The sequence below is a fragment of the Cibotium barometz genome, chromosome 8 (genome assembly GCF_041138505.1).
Source record: "Cibotium barometz isolate CiBa-2024 chromosome 8, ASM4113850v1, whole genome shotgun sequence".
Classification (NCBI taxonomy): Eukaryota; Viridiplantae; Streptophyta; class Polypodiopsida; order Cyatheales; family Cibotiaceae; genus Cibotium; species Cibotium barometz.
The window spans coordinates 50,893,990-50,909,804 of NC_141053.1; the positions used below are offsets into that span (position 1 = coordinate 50,893,990).

Consider the following 15,815-nt stretch of genomic DNA (forward strand, 5'->3'; position numbering starts at 1 on the left):
CTGTGGAACCTGCAATTGTAGATGCAATACCGATAACATCTCCAGAACTTGGCATGCTTAGGCTTGGCTTGTGAGGATGAAGCTCATATTGATGGTTCCTTCAATGAGGAGTAGCATTTGTAGATTCAATATTGACAATGTGGATTTTTAGGTTATAATTCTAATTATATCCAAAAGAGATGTACTTTGGTATCTTCTTTATTTTTTATTTTCACTTATTGAATGAAATTTTTCTTTGTGCCTCTTACATTTTTTTGATATAAAAATGTTTCTATCTTATTTGTTCAATTGTTTCATAAATTTTGTGTAGTGTACAACTCACTTGGTGTGCTGCCAGGTCCTAGCAAAGAAACAAATACCACTTTCTTATTAATGGTGTTTATCAACACCACCTTCCTACATGATTATCAAACAGTTACTCCTTTCAAATATGTTTATGCACAAATACTAATAGTACCACTTTTTTGGTTTGAATGGTGATTATCAACACTACCTTCCTCCGTTCTATATTAAGAAATTCCACAATAACTTTTCCCACTTTAAGTGGGAAATTCCCATAATACATGGAACCTATCAATTTCAAAACTCCCATAATGCGGGATTTCTCCCATAATACCTAATACGGTCTTTGTTATGTAATTGAGCATGTGTTCATTTTGTCCTTATGTACTTGCTCCCGTGAGGAAGCCATGGTCACATATGTGGTGATGTCTTCTTGGGATCCCCTATTGCAAGAGATTAACAAGGAGTTCGAGGATGAGGTCACTCGATTTTCGGCCCTCTCGATTCTCTCCAATCACATCTTTTATGTATGGGAGAGGGAAACCACCGATTGGTGGCATCGATTGTGGAAATTAATGAGAGTTTCTCAATGACAAAGGAGAAACACTATCGAGTCCTTTGCATGATCATTGATCCGTGCAAGGTCAGCAAGATTGCATTGCTCTCAAGTTTGCAATGCATAAACTTGTGAGTATCTTTTAACATGAATTCAATGTAAATAATTCATGGGAACTAACATGGCATGTCCTCTCAGTCTCAATACACATGCCTTGGTTCCCACTACCTTGCGGGATGAGATTGTCAAGTGTATAAATATATGTGTAGCTAATCAGTCCTCGTACATGCATGACTTGCCGGAAAGGGATTCCAGGCTCATCATGGAGGTTAGGAAGAATTACACCAAGGGTGATGAGCTTTGGTTTCCATTGACACGAAGATATTTAGCAAAGCTTGTTTATAATGTAAGTACTTTGCTTTCACTATTTAACTGTCCATGCGTATCCTTCATGTGATTTTTTAACTGGCCATGGTCACATAGGGATGAGCATATCATCTCTACCTTTGTGATCGCTATGTTGCATAGGAGTCTAGGGAAGCAGGCAGATGTAGGTACCTCAAGGGATGTTGGAGATGATATAGACTTTTTAACTGGCCATGGTCACATAGGGATGAGCATATCATCTCTACCTTTGTGATCGCTATGTTGCATAGGAGTCTAGGGAAGCAGGCAGATGTAGGTACCTCAAGGGATGTTGGAGATGATATAGATGTACATGTTGGAGACAATGCCTATGACTAGTGAGCTTCTCCATGCCACTTGGTTTTGGATTGCCATATTTTGCTCGATTTCATTATGGATTTGTGGATTTATGGATTTTGGCTTCTCCATTTGTTGGAATATTCCATTGAGTTATGTGTGGCATAAATTTAATCTCCCCTTTCCTTTTGTTGTCGAAGTGTACTGTAAGAGTATGTAGAGATGATGGCTTCAGCTATGGGAGCTAATCGACGTTATGATGCAGATACTCGAGAGTCCTCCTCAAGATGGAATCCCTTTGTTGATGACGAATGTACATCCGATTGATTGGCACATATGCATACATGCCATACTAGGCATTCTATGTTTTATTTTGACTATAACGTTTTGGTATTGTGGCTAGTCTATTTAGAATTCAACTTGGTTTATAAGGATACATGCAGTGTCTCAAAAAACATAATGTTTAAAAATCGATATGTGCTTGTGTTATTGTCATTTTGTTGTGAATTTATGTTGCACACCTTTGGTGGTCTTGAAATGTGTCACTCGATTTTTTCCTCACGCAAAAAGTCTCGCTTGGAGAATGGGAGGACTCGGGTGGGGAGGGACTCTATAAGGACCGGACCTTTCATGACCTTAAAGACTATATAAGGTTTCTGTGAGAACCTTATAAGGACCTTCCAATTTCTTTGTGACCTTTAAAAAAAATGTATTAGCATTAGTTTCTAGGGTGTTGGCATATCGATTTATCCATGCATCAAGCACTTAATTCAAAGATCCTAAGTTTTACTTGCAATTTAGTGCCATGTGCTAGAAGACCATATCTTTATGTATTAGATCTTTCATTCCAACTCCAACACTGCTTCAAGCTAGTTTCCCACATTGTGGGTAAACGGTAGGGTGGAGAGACTCTTAGGAAAAAAAGACCACCACGCAAGGAGTAGACACACACTTGAGAGAGAGAGAGAGAGAGAGAGAGAGAGAGAGAGAGAGAGAGAGAGAGAGAGAGAGAGAGAGAGAGAAACCACCACTCCAAGAAATAGTTTTTACATTATGTGCAAGTGGTGAGGTGGGGAGTAGAGACAAACAACCCCACCACTCCAAGAAATAGTTTTTACACATTGTGTGCATGTTGTGGGGTGGGGAGTAGAGACAAACAACCCCACCACTCCAACGTTGCTTCAAGCTTAGTTTCCCACATTGTGGGCTAGTGGTGGGGTGGGGAGTAGAGGGACTCTTAGTTTCCCACATTGTGGGCTAGTGGTGGGTGGGGAGTAGAGGGACTCTTAGAGAAACAAACACTACCACTAGAGAGAAGTAGAGACACACTTACGGAAAAAAATAAAACGACCACTTGAAGAAATAGACACATTTAGGAAAAAAAAATACAGCCACCACTCGGAAGAAATAAGTTTTCACATTGTGTGTGCGCAAGTGGGGAGTATAGACATTCTTAGAAAAAAACCACCACCACTTACAAGAAACATTTGATGATCCACCCATGATCTCATAGTAGCAATGTCTCAACTTTACTTATGCTTTAGCCTTACACGGTCCCTTTTTTAACCACTCACAATCTCTTTTCTCCCTGGCTTCTCAAAATTACAAGAAGCATGTTTAAGTTGCACAACCAGTGAGTTTGCTTAGAATACAACATAGAAAATGATGTAAATGCATACCCTCTGTAAAAGAGTGATAGTGATGGTAAGTAAGGGCTTCACTATATGTAGGGGAACTATTACTTAAATTAGAAACTAATGTAAATGCATATCCTTTATAAGATAGTGATGGTAAGTAGGGGGTTCACTATGTAGGGTAACTGTTACTATAACTCCTTACGGGAACTTTTCTACAAAATTAAGCAAGAATTGGAGGTCAAGCCCAAATACAAAGGAAGCCGCTACATGTGCATATTCATATCTTGTTTTGGCATACTGCAACCTGCAAAGCTCCATTTAAGTAAAGAAGGCGGCCACCAACGGCCAAACATTAATGTTGTACTTTGACCGTGAACTAACAATGTTGTACTTTGACTGGGAATTAACAATGTTGTGGCTGATAGGGGAGAGCTGCAAAGAGAGAGTAGACATTGTTGTGGAGAGTAGCGACAAAACGTTGATGGCACCAGCTCCCGTGCCACCATAATTCAAATGGAGAGGGTTGCTTGAATTCTCCCACGGTAGACACCATCGTCGCACGTGACGGTGCACATGTGCACGATCATGTGGCTATAGTACAAGGTGGAGAGGGTGTCAGCAGTGAGAGAGCATCTCTCAGCACCGAGGTGCGTGGAGTTGGGTTCCGGGTTAATTAACGGTGGCTATATTCACTAAGTCAAAGCAATTGGTAGCGTAGGGGGTCGTATCCTCAAGACGGCGTTTACAGCAACGTCGTCGCAGTGCATGTAGAACTCTAGAACAAGCAGCCATTCCAATAGTGTGAGTGTGCAGAGATGGGAGCCACAGAGTGTTGACTAGCGAGAGGCTTGGAAGTCACCATAATACTGGCGTAGCCAGCGCGATATGTGTTCTAGTTCCTCTTGTCTTTGCTCAATCAGCCAGTCCGGATCGTCTTTCGTGGAAGCTCGCAAGTCCAGATGGTGGGCTCCTGCCACCATCACCCACTTGTAAATTAGATAACCAAAATCACTCAATCTTGCCTTTGTGAGTGAGAAAGAGAGAGAGAAACACTGAAATTGCAGCCTTGGTCTCCTTGTAATAATTACCTTTGGCAGTTACCAAGGCAACCACACTATCTGAGATATCTTCCAACACACTGCAAGAAAAGAAAATTAGATGGACATGGATAGAGAAGTCCAGGAGGGTTGTTCACTAAAATATAAACAGAGGAGAGATGATCTCGCCCTACCCTCCATTGCTCCAGGGATCCAAAAGACCATTGGAGAATATAATATTGCTACCAAACCGCTTAAGCACCGAGCGTATATCCTGTCTTCCCAATATTTGAATTAACAAATATGAAATCAAGTTTGTGAAATCTTTTATTCACAATGTCCTCTACTACATACTCACAAACTAGTGGACTTTGAACGTCGACAGAAGCAAATATATATATATATATATATATATACACACATGCATATATGTATGTCTATATCTATATTTAATATATAATATATGTGTCTATTTATATGTAGGTGTATATATAATATGTATGTATGTTTGTAGACAAACATATATATCTTTATGTATATATGTATGTCTACATACATACATATGTATGTTTACATACATACATGCATGTATGCATGCCTATATCTATATGTATGTGTGTGTATGTATCTAGCCCTTTCCCGAGACAAATTATATGTAAGTAGGCGCTAGCTTCAAAGGAAAGGGGAGAGTGTGGATTAAAGAGAGCTCAGTACATGACCACCATACTCTTGCGTGATCCAATGTGGCCTTGGGCTCACGCCATAGAACGAGCTGCATGCCTCTATGGTGCCCTTGTATGAGTAATTGAAAGCCGGGAACATGCTGTTGTCGGGGTTGCTACTCAAAGGCATCACCATTTCAGTACACGCCTGCGTATATGTGTCAGCACAGTAGCAAGCTAGCTTTTAAATGGTTTTCAGCTAAAACTTCTGTTTTGGTCACCAGAAGAGCTGAGTCTTATATATACCTGCCACGTCCAGAGGGCCATGCCATGGGGATCTGACCCTAAGTCAAAGCACTGCACTTCACCTGTGCCATTATAGTACACGTTTGCACCAGCCACGATTCTAGAAAGGATATCTGTGCCATCTGGGAATGAGTCCATTGCGTCGCAAGCCTACACACACACACACACACACACATCACGTTCGAGAAAAGCTTGCTCTGTGAGATTAGATCAAACACCAGCATATTTTACATACCATTTTGACAGGATTGGCAGGCATGGGCTCCAAAAAGTTTGCCGGGTAAGGGTAGTCCGTCATTGCCATGTAAATCCAAGCGGTTTCCAAGAAGTCCTCCACGGAGGATAAGTCTGCAGAGACGTTGCTGAGAGAAAGCAAAACCTCGCATGAAGATCAATCGTATCAATTTATTGATCCGTTTCCAGCGTGAACAATTATAATACACATACATATACATTAATTTTTCTTCTATAAAATTGCACTCGCAAAACAGCTAATGATCGTAGTTCACCTGCAGAACTTGAACAGCTTTTTAACGTTCTCCATGCCTCCACTCTCCTCGTAGGCTCCACTCAACGCAGCCCACGAACTCTTGATGGTGTCAAAGCAACTCACACTCGCGTTCTGTTGCAGGTGTCAAAAAAAAAAAACACAAAAGTAAAAGTAATGCAAAATTGGGCTCATTCTGATAAGCAGCATGCAGCTCTGAGCACATTATAAATTAATGCAAGGTTTCTCCTGCGCCAGCCGAATAAACATGAAAGGAGATTAATGCAATCACTGGCCTACCTACCTTGAAATCTTCCGACACTATTCTATAGAATCCATCCCAAGGAACCAGATTATCAAACTGCAGGATAGGAGCGGAAGCTGACAGAGCACCGATGGCTATGTGCGGGTACTTAAGGCGGAACCAAGCCGCTAACACTGCGGGAAGAATAGGCCACGATCGCATGTCAAATCATGATTAACCACCAGGAATCGCTTCTTTAAATTTAATCAGCAGAATCTCATCTACATCGACTGTACTACTTATTTCTTAATTAGTAGCCATCAAGGTCTAATTAAATCATGACGAGTAAATATCAATAATTTAGCCCACTTCCGCCATAGGAGCCCCCGAACAGCACCACCGGAGAGTCTTCTGCTGAGTGGTTCTTCTTCAGATCCAGAACTAGGCCTGCATAATCTGCGATTGCCTGTTCGGATGTGAGGTAGCCTAGCGTTTCGGCAGTGTGATTTTCCTTGGCAAAGTCAGGTATGGATTCACCATAATAGCGATGCTGCATAAATGTTGAAGCTTAATTGTAATTAGCACACATGCGCAAACAACAACAGGCCGAGATCGATGTTACAGCTTCCGCATGATGAAGCGACTAATCTCTGCATAGAATAATTACCTCCGTGAAGACCACCATAGCAGCGTAACGGGGAGCGATCTCCCAGAGGAAGCCGGTGTTGTTGGCGAACCATTCGATATTGCCCTCATTGCCGCAGTAGACGAAGATGGGCGCGCGGCGCTCTGGGCCTCCCCAGTGTTGCGTGCTCACCAGGTAGCGCTGCTGGAAGGTATGGTACGAGAAAGGCGTGAAGCTGAAGTGGTCCAGGGTCTGCGTGTAGAACAAGGTCTGATAACTGTAGATGTAGGTGGAGGGGGAGGCCGATCTCTTCTTCAGCTCATGATAATAAGCTGCTGTGTTCGAGGGCATAAACTGGGGTGAGCGGTGCAGCTGGCCGAGGCCATGCGCCGAGATACAAAAGCCACAGGTCATTGCCAGCACCACTGGCAAGAGGGCGGCGATCACAGGAGAAGGGGGTAAAGTTGTCCACCCCATGGGCATCACAGCCATAAGAGAGAGAGAGAGAGAGAAGGGGTGGGAGGGCTGTCACGGGCCAAAGAATTTTCTCTCTCCCCGTTCAAAAGGCATTTCCTGCTGTGATCTTCTCCATATTGCTACGTGCACAAAATGACGGCGAACAGTGGCTTAAATTTAAGGACTCCTTCAGTTTAGGCTTACCTTAACAGGCCTACCTTAACCTTTGAACTCATAAATTAAGTTGTGGCAAGTAAAGGAGAGCCCTACTTGGCATGAGGAGGAGGGCCCTATGGAGAAAGGATTTTTTTTTATGAGTCATTTTTTCATTGAAAGAGTCTCATATATATATATATATAATGGAGTTTCACATTTTTTTAACTTTTTAAAAGGAATGGTTCTTTTCCACAAGACTAGATGCATTGGGGCTCACAATTAGTTGTTACCATCAAATCATTTGCATATTGAATAAGTTTCTTATATATATATAAGCACTCACTCACACACACACACACATAAAAATGTATATATATACACACACACACATATATAATATATTAGACACACACACACACACACATATGAGAGTTTCTCATATTCCCATTTGTTCCCCCTAGCACACATAGAATCACTCAGACATGTGTGCATACACACACTTACACATAGTATTATATTATGTGCACGTGTCAGAGAGTACACACACACACACATATTTATATATATATATTTATAGGTATGTATATATAAATAGATTTATATGTATGCCAACATAAACACATGTATGTGTATACACACAATGCACCACATACACACACAAACACATATGCACACAAAAAAACACACACATGTCCGCATGCATGTATGTGCATATCACTTATTTGTAACCTGCCATGTGGCAAGTAAAGGAGAGCCCCACTTGGCAAGAGAAGGAGAGGCCTTCACATAATGGAGAAATGATTTTTTTTAATGAGTCTTTTTCTCATTGAAAGAACCTCATATATATATATAAGAGTTTCACATTTTTTAACTTTTTAAAAGGAACTGTTTTTTTCCACAAGACTAGATGCATTGGGGCTCACAATTAGTTGTCATCATCAAGTCATTTGCATATTGAATGAGTTTCTCATATATATAAGTACACACACACACACACACACACACACACACACACACACACACATACATGCACTTACATATATAATATATTACACACACACACACACACATATATGAGAGTTTCTCATGCTCACACTAGCACATATAGTATGTGCACATGGGTGAGAAAGCACACACACACACACACACACACACACACACATATTCATATATATATTTATAGGTATGTATATATAAATAGATTTAAATGTATGCCAACATAAACACATGCATGTGCATACACACAATGCACCACACACACACAACAAACACACATGCACACAAAAAAAAACACACACACACACACATGCACGCACGCATGTGCACATACACAAATATGCACAGGCACACACTTAACCTCGCACATACACATACATGCATATGAACTTACATATATACACATGCATATACACACACTAACATACACAAATACATGTGCACACACATTGATAGGCACACATGTATACATAGATGCACATGCGCACACACATTTACACATGTACATGCACACACTCTCACACACGTATGCGTGTGCACATGCACACACGTAGACACAAAAATGCCCGCATATAAAAATTCACACACATGCACATAAAACACACACACACACACACACACACACATGTATACATAGATGCACATGTGCACACATATTTGCATGTGTACATGCACACACTCTCACACACATATGCGTGTGCACACACATAGACACAAACATGCCCACATAAAAAAATTCACATGCCTGCACACACACATATACATTCGCATATGCACACACACGTTCATATATATATATATATAATGTGTTTGTGTATTTGTGTGTGTGTTTTATTATGATAAATATGTTGATTTTTTAAAATAATTAAATAGTTATATATGTATATATATTCTCTCTTTCAATATATGTATGTATTTATGTGTGTGTGTGTGTGTGTGTGTGTGTGTGTGTGTGTATTGCAATATTCTCTCTCTCTCTCTCTCTCTCTCTCTCTCTCTCTCTCTCTCTCTCTCTCCTAGATAGATATATATGCATTATAATCTTTGTATAATATGATATATGTATGTATGTATGTATTGCATTACTCTCTTTCTAGGGCTCGGCACCTCCAAGAGTACGTCGAGACTAATCGGTGGAGGAAAATAGTATTTTTTTCTTTGTTTATTTTTTTCAAGGTTTTCAAATACGTTGATGTACCACAGGAGAAAAAGAAACCTTCACGTTCGTTGTAGAAGGTTAAGCATGCATATGGGTTTGACATGCATACATACTATAGCATAAATAAAGTTTGATGATAGAGAGAGGTTGGTGTGATGAAAAGGGAAAAAAATTGTGTTTATATAACATGATGTGATGAAAATAACATGATGTTTGTATGACAATTGTGTTTATATAACATGATGTGATGAAAATGGAAAAATAATTATATTTATACATTTTTCCTTTTAAGAGTGGGCCAAACCCATGTCCTATGTGCATGTGCATGTGTCATAGACACTAACACATGTGAACAATGGTTTAGAACATTCAATAATTGACCGGCCATAGTCAAGTCTATGCCACTCATTATAGATAAAGTTATACTACGTCACTATGCTCATAACTTTAAAGATATAAAAATATGCACTAGTTCTTGTCTTTCATAACACCATCATCAGAAAATATAAGATACCGATAATATAAACTATTTATATACATATCAAATATAACTCTTTTAATAATTGTCTTCTGTACTTGGCCTACTCTAGGCATTCTAAAAATTCCATCCCCAAAGTATGCATACTTACACGAAATGCCATATGCATACATATGCATGTATATTTATACGTATTTATGTATGTTTTTCTGTGTGTGTATACACTTATCCATCCATCCATGCATGTATGTATATTCGTAATATATGTAGGTTAGACCCACCTTTTCTATAACTTTTCAAGCGGGTTATATGAAAGGTTTCTCTAAAGGGAGACCTCTTGTTTTTCTTTGCTCCTTTATATTATGTACATGCACATGCACTGTAGTAAAAGGTGGTAAAAAAGGAGAAAAAAAGGGGGGAGTTTGTGACGTTCACTTCTTTCATCTCCTTCAAGAAGTGAATTCAATAATGGGTTTCCTTGTCTCCCCTTCTTTTTCACTAAGAAAGGGGAGCTTTTCTTCCTTTTTTTCTCACTAAGAAAGGGGGGCTTTTCTAGGCCCCACCTTTTTGTCTACTAAGAAAAGGGGAGCTTTCCTTGCCGCCCCACTCCTTTTGGTCCACTAAGAAAAGGGGAGCTTTCCTTGCCCCCCCTTTGGCCCACTAAGAAAACATGAGCTTTCCTTGGACCTCCTTTTACTCCACTGAAAGGTAGGATTTTTCTTGGTCCCCCTTTTTTTCACTAAGAAAAAGTGGCTTTCCTTGACCCCCACTAGGTCCCCCCCTCCCCCTCCTTTGTTTTTTACTTAAAAAGGGGGACTTTCCCATGGCCCCCCATATTCCTCTAAGCAAAAAGGGGCTCACCCCACCCTCTCTTCCTCCTTCCTTCTGCACCTTGCAGTGCCCAAATTATCAAAAGATGTATTGTTCTCCCTAATATGGTTAAATGATACTCTCTCTCTCTCTCTCTCTCTCTCTCTCTCTCTCTCTCTCACACACACACAACCACATATAGGCAAGCCCTCCTCCGCCTTAAGCTCAATACTTAATTTCCCACTAAATTTAACCTAGCTCCACTAATATTTATATTGGCTCCTCCACTAATATTTGTATTGGCTCCTCCCCTAGATTTACCTCAATATATTGGATCCTGTCCTAGATCTACCTCAATATATGATGCAAAAGTATAGCCCACACTTCAAAGCTAGGCTTAGCATCTTCGAGCTTAGAAGATTGCATAATTAAGAGAACTTCAAAACCCTAAAGAGAACCGAAAAAATATGGACTTACTGCATCACTAAAGTGACAACCAAAAAATGATGGATTTAGTGTGGCATTGGCATTTTGTGAAGGTGTCTTTGAGGGTTTTCTTCGAGTACTTGTAGTCATCGTCCCAAAGCTGCCAGGGCCACCTGTAAAATGTTCACCATCTCTATGCCATATGCTTGCCTGCGGGCCTTGCCCTTCACTGTGCCACAAGCTTAACTTTATAATTGTCGTGACAATACTACCTTAATCACCCACTACGCCTTCACACCGCCCCTGACTTTACACATCGCCTAAGCCCATCCAAACAGGCTATGCCTATGCCTTCCAAACTATCGTGTGCTCACCTTACTTCTCCATTGCCTCGCCCTCCACACCGACCTAGCCTCCTCACCCACACCATCCATCTCCTACCCTTCACACCACACACAATGGCCACCTTTCACACTACTGTTTGACTTACCCTGGCATCACCTATGGCCTCACTCTTCATAGTCACATGGCTCACTTAATCCATGTACATTACTCATGGATCACATCAAAACCTCATGCACTTTCGCTCACACCTGCATGCTCCAACCCGCCCTGCACTTGACAACTGCCCATTGGTCTTTGCCCCGCCAACAAGCGTACCACACTATCTTGCTTCACCCTATTGTTTTAGCACAAAAATAAAGGAGGTATTAGAAGGAAGTAACTTGGGCAAGAGGGTTTTGTTGCTAGTGACCCTCCTTGATACATGTGCAGTCATGGGAGATGGTGTACTAGGAGATTCTATATGTGATAAGCATTTTAACTTTAGGTTCTTTTGTGTAAAAACATATGGGTGTGTGTAAAGTTTGAGTTCATAATTTCCGATAAATGGGCATGAGGAGTCTTGGTGCTTTTTGTGACTTTGTACCAGAGATTACCAATTACAACTGTACTTCCCAAGGAGCTTTACACAATTTCTTTTTTGTTTGTTGTAGCACCAAACACTGCCAGGCAGTGTAGCTTGGTGGGCTTGTTCCTTTCATTCAAGATTGTGGGTGACTTTGACTTAGTATCAAGAATTTCCTACTTTGTGGGCTTGTTCCTTTCATTCATCTTTGGTCATCATCGATATTTCATGTATATATATTCACATCTATGTAGTGCATGTGTGTGTGTGTTTGTGTTTGTGTGTGTGTGTGCGCGTGTGTGTGCAACATCTATAGTTAGTGTGCCTATGTATTAGTGTACTGTGTGTGTAATATCTTTAGTTAATGTTCCTATGTAGTGTGTGTGTGTGTGTGTGTGTGTGTGTGTGTGTGTGTGAGAGAGAGAGAGAGAGAGAGAGAGAGAGAGAGCATGTACGTGTATGATTGTTTAATGAAGTGCTTATAATTTAAGATTTTTGAAATGATATTCTTTTAGAAGGAGGACCTGAACATAACCAGATCAAATAGGTGAAAGGGGAGTGTACTTCCTCTCACAGTAAGAGTAGACCAAGTGAGCTGAAGATAGCAAAGTATTCATTGCTATGTAATAATTGGCAAACCTGCATATAATTTCTAGGAGCAGCACCCCTAGAGGAAGTGCTTATAATTTAATATTTTTAAAATGATATGTTTTTAGAAGGAGGACATGAACATAACTAGATCAAATAGGTGAAAGGAGAGTGTACTTACTCTCAGTGTAAGAGTAGACCAAGTGAGCTGAAGACAACAAAGTATTCATTGCCATGTAACTAGCAAACTTGCATACAATTTCTAAGGAGCAGGACCCCTAGAGCTAAACCTTGTAGGTTTCAATAAGATGTTACTATTTGAAACAAACTCTCAAAACTCGGTAAGGCTGTAATAATCTCAGTAAGACTGAAAACACTTGTGAGTGAAGATCTGAAGTATGTTGAGTTAGGTTTGAGTCAGATAGCATCAGCTGAGAGTCATCAATGTCCGACAGCGTCAGGTGAGTGTCAGAACCCATCACAGGTGAGGTTGTGGAAGAATAGATTCAGTCTTTTTACATTGAGAGGAAGTTATTTTTGGTCTAGTTTGACAGTCAGAAGTTAGTCTAAGTCATTCAAACAGTGTGTGGACTGAAGGATATCTAACAGAGTCAGCTAGAAGATAGCTGATGTTGGTTTAGGGGTTATATGGCTGAATCTTTGTGAGATTCAAGGTTTTGAAGGTTTTTAAGCCTTAGAGGATACATAAGCAGAAAGATCTGAGCAGATCAATCACCTGAATTAGATAAGACTCAAGCAGTCATCATAGTTGAAGGTTAGCTAAAGTGAGGTAAGAGACTGTAGTTGTTCAATTTTTATAGGATCTGAAGTATTTAAAGGCTATGAGTGTCAAAGGACACAGACGTAAGGACATTTGAATCAGCTAAGTCAACAGAATCCGTTTAGTCATACCTGAGTCAAATAAGAGTCAGTAGGACAATTGATGTATGCAGTAGGGTCCTATAGCTAAAGATTTGAGGATTGAAGATTGCTAGTTCTAGAGGAAAATCTGAGGATATGGATGATAAGAATCTGATAGAGGTCAATAGTAGTTAGCTGAATAAGATTGCAATCAGGTAGTGGTCAGCTAAGAGTCAGGTAGGGTCAATTTAGGTTGTCAGAGAAGGTCAGCTGAGGAGATAGGGTTGAAGATCAGGGTTGTTCTGAGTCATATCTGGCCTAAGAAGACATTTCACAGCTTCAGCTGATTCAAGCTGAGGAGGGTGAGGTGTCAAACTGTATCAACAGAGATTTAGAAGATAGTTGTAAATCTGTTGTGTGCCTTGGGCTAGGTAATGCATAAATTATGTAAGTACAAGTAGCACTTAACACAGCATGTACTGAAACGTTGAGTTGTTATGTCTTTATCCAACAGTCACCATTAAATTAATGTTAAAAGAACCTCCATTTAGCAAGTTCATTAATATCTTACTTCCTCTTAGTAAGAGTAGACCAAGTGAGCTGAAGGTAGCAAAGTATTCATTGCTATGTAGCTCCTACATACAATTTCTAGGGAGGAGGAGCACCCCTAGATCTAAATCTTGTAGGTTTCAATAAGATGTTACTATTTGAAACATACTTTCAAAACTAAGTAAGACTATAATAATCTCAGTAAGACTGTAAAAACACTTGTGAGTGAAGATCTAAAGTGTGTTGAATCAGGTTTGAGTCATATAGCAACGTCTGAGAGTCATCCGTTGTCCAATAGGGTCACGTGAGGGTCAAAACCTATCAGCTAAGGGTGTGGAAGAATAGACTCAGTCTTGTTGGTTTTAGAGGAAGCTCTTTTGGGTCTAGTTTGACAGTCAGAAGTCAGTCTAAGTCAGTCAAACAGTTTGTGGGCTGAAGGATATCTAACAGAGTGAGCTAGAAGATAGCTGATGTCAGTTTAGGGGTTATAAGGCTGAATCTTTGTGAGAGCTAAGGTTTTGGAAGGTTTTTAATCCTTCGATGATACATAAGTGGCAAGATTTGAGTCAAATCAATGAGTTGAAATAGATAGGATTCAGGCAGTCATCATAGCTGAAGGCCAGCTAAAGTGAGGTAAGAGACTATAGTGGTCAATCTTTATAGGATATGAAGTGTTTGAAGATTTGTGAGTGTTAAAAGACATAGAGGTACTTAAGGAGATCTGAATCAGCGGAGTCAACAGAATCAGTTTAGTCAGAACTAAGTGAAATAAGAGTCAGTAGAGGACAACTAACATATTCAGTAGGGTCCTAGAGCTAGGGATTTGAGGATTGAAGATTGTTGGTTCCGGAGAAAAATATGAGGGTTTGGAGGACTCTGATAGAGGTTAGCAGCAGCTAGATGAATTAGATTACAATGAGGTAGTGTGGTCAGCTCAAAGTCAGTTGAGGTGAGTTTCGATTATTTAGCAGGTTGTCAGAGAAGGTCAGCTGAGGAGATAGGGTTGAAGATCAAGGTTGTTCAACAATAGTTAGCTAAATCAGATATTACAATCAGGTGTAGTGGTCAGCTCAGAGTCAGCTGGGGTCGTTTCGGTCAATAGGTTGTTAGTAGGTTGTCAGAGAAGGTCAGCTGAGGAGATAGGGTTGAAGATCAAGGTTGTTCAGAGTCATATCTGACCTAAGAAGACATTTTAAAGGATCAACTCATTCAAGTTAAGGAGAGTAAGGTGTCAGATTGTATCAGCAGAAATTCAGAGGATAGTTGTAAATCTGCTATGTGCCCTGTGCTAGGCAACTCGTAGCCATCTATAGCGTATCTTTAGTTTGAGCGCATCAGATATAGTCTGAACAGATTGATGATCATGGCTAGAATGAACCCATGTTCATAACCATGTGTATTCATAGTTCAAAGCAACTCTCTTTCGTTTTTCTCAAATACTTACCATGCAGAACAATTAAAATAAAGCTTTGATCCAACAATATTCAGAGCTAAAAGACATAATGATGCCCAAGAATATAGTTCCATATATTAGTTTAATTACTTGCAAAATCCTATCTTATTCAGGTATGAAAAAACATTACTTTTCTTAAGTACTTGTGTACCTAGGTAGAAGGACCCCCTATAGAGGCAAGGGTGAGAGACATCGTGTAATGGTCAATAAAAAGGCAGAGTGCAAAGTGAGTTAAGGAACCCACCTCCATTCTAATATATGGGTCATGAGACATAGGGGAGGAGTCTTCCATCCTCATCATAGCAGTAGATGATGTAAAATGGTTATTACCACCACCATTCCTTGTAAGATTACGATGAACAATCGATTACAGAGGCGCAGCAACTGATAGGCAACAGGTGCCACAAAAATGTAACTGCCACCACCATCCCTTGTAGG

General features: G+C 40.2%; 1 protein-coding gene across 5 annotated transcripts; it reads right to left on the reverse strand.

Annotated features, from left to right (window-relative positions):
- Window positions 1-3,464: 3,464 nt before the first annotated feature.
- On the reverse strand, window positions 3,465-7,179 carry LOC147636376 (uncharacterized). Of its 5 annotated transcripts, none has more exons than XR_015266521.1 (11): window positions 6,581-7,179; window positions 6,283-6,463; window positions 5,974-6,107; window positions 5,692-5,804; window positions 5,418-5,544; window positions 5,183-5,332; window positions 4,942-5,084; window positions 4,409-4,488; window positions 4,266-4,315; window positions 4,037-4,147; window positions 3,465-3,952 (listed from the first exon to the last, which is right to left on the reverse strand). XR_015266521.1 is itself a non-coding variant. In XM_086801803.1 (11 exons), exons 1-11 carry the CDS (start codon window positions 7,028-7,030, stop codon window positions 3,870-3,872), a joined length of 1,635 nt encoding a protein of 544 aa, XP_086657929.1. In that variant the 5' UTR covers window positions 7,031-7,179; the 3' UTR covers window positions 3,465-3,869. The 5 variants fall into 5 exon arrangements, 4 of the variants coding, with proteins under 4 accessions (XP_086657929.1, XP_086657928.1, XP_086657930.1 ...); XM_086801803.1 differs by having other exon boundaries at window positions 4,929-5,084; XM_086801802.1 differs by having other exon boundaries at window positions 4,037-4,199; window positions 4,243-4,315; window positions 4,929-5,084.
- Between the last annotated feature and the right edge of the window lie 8,636 nt (window positions 7,180-15,815).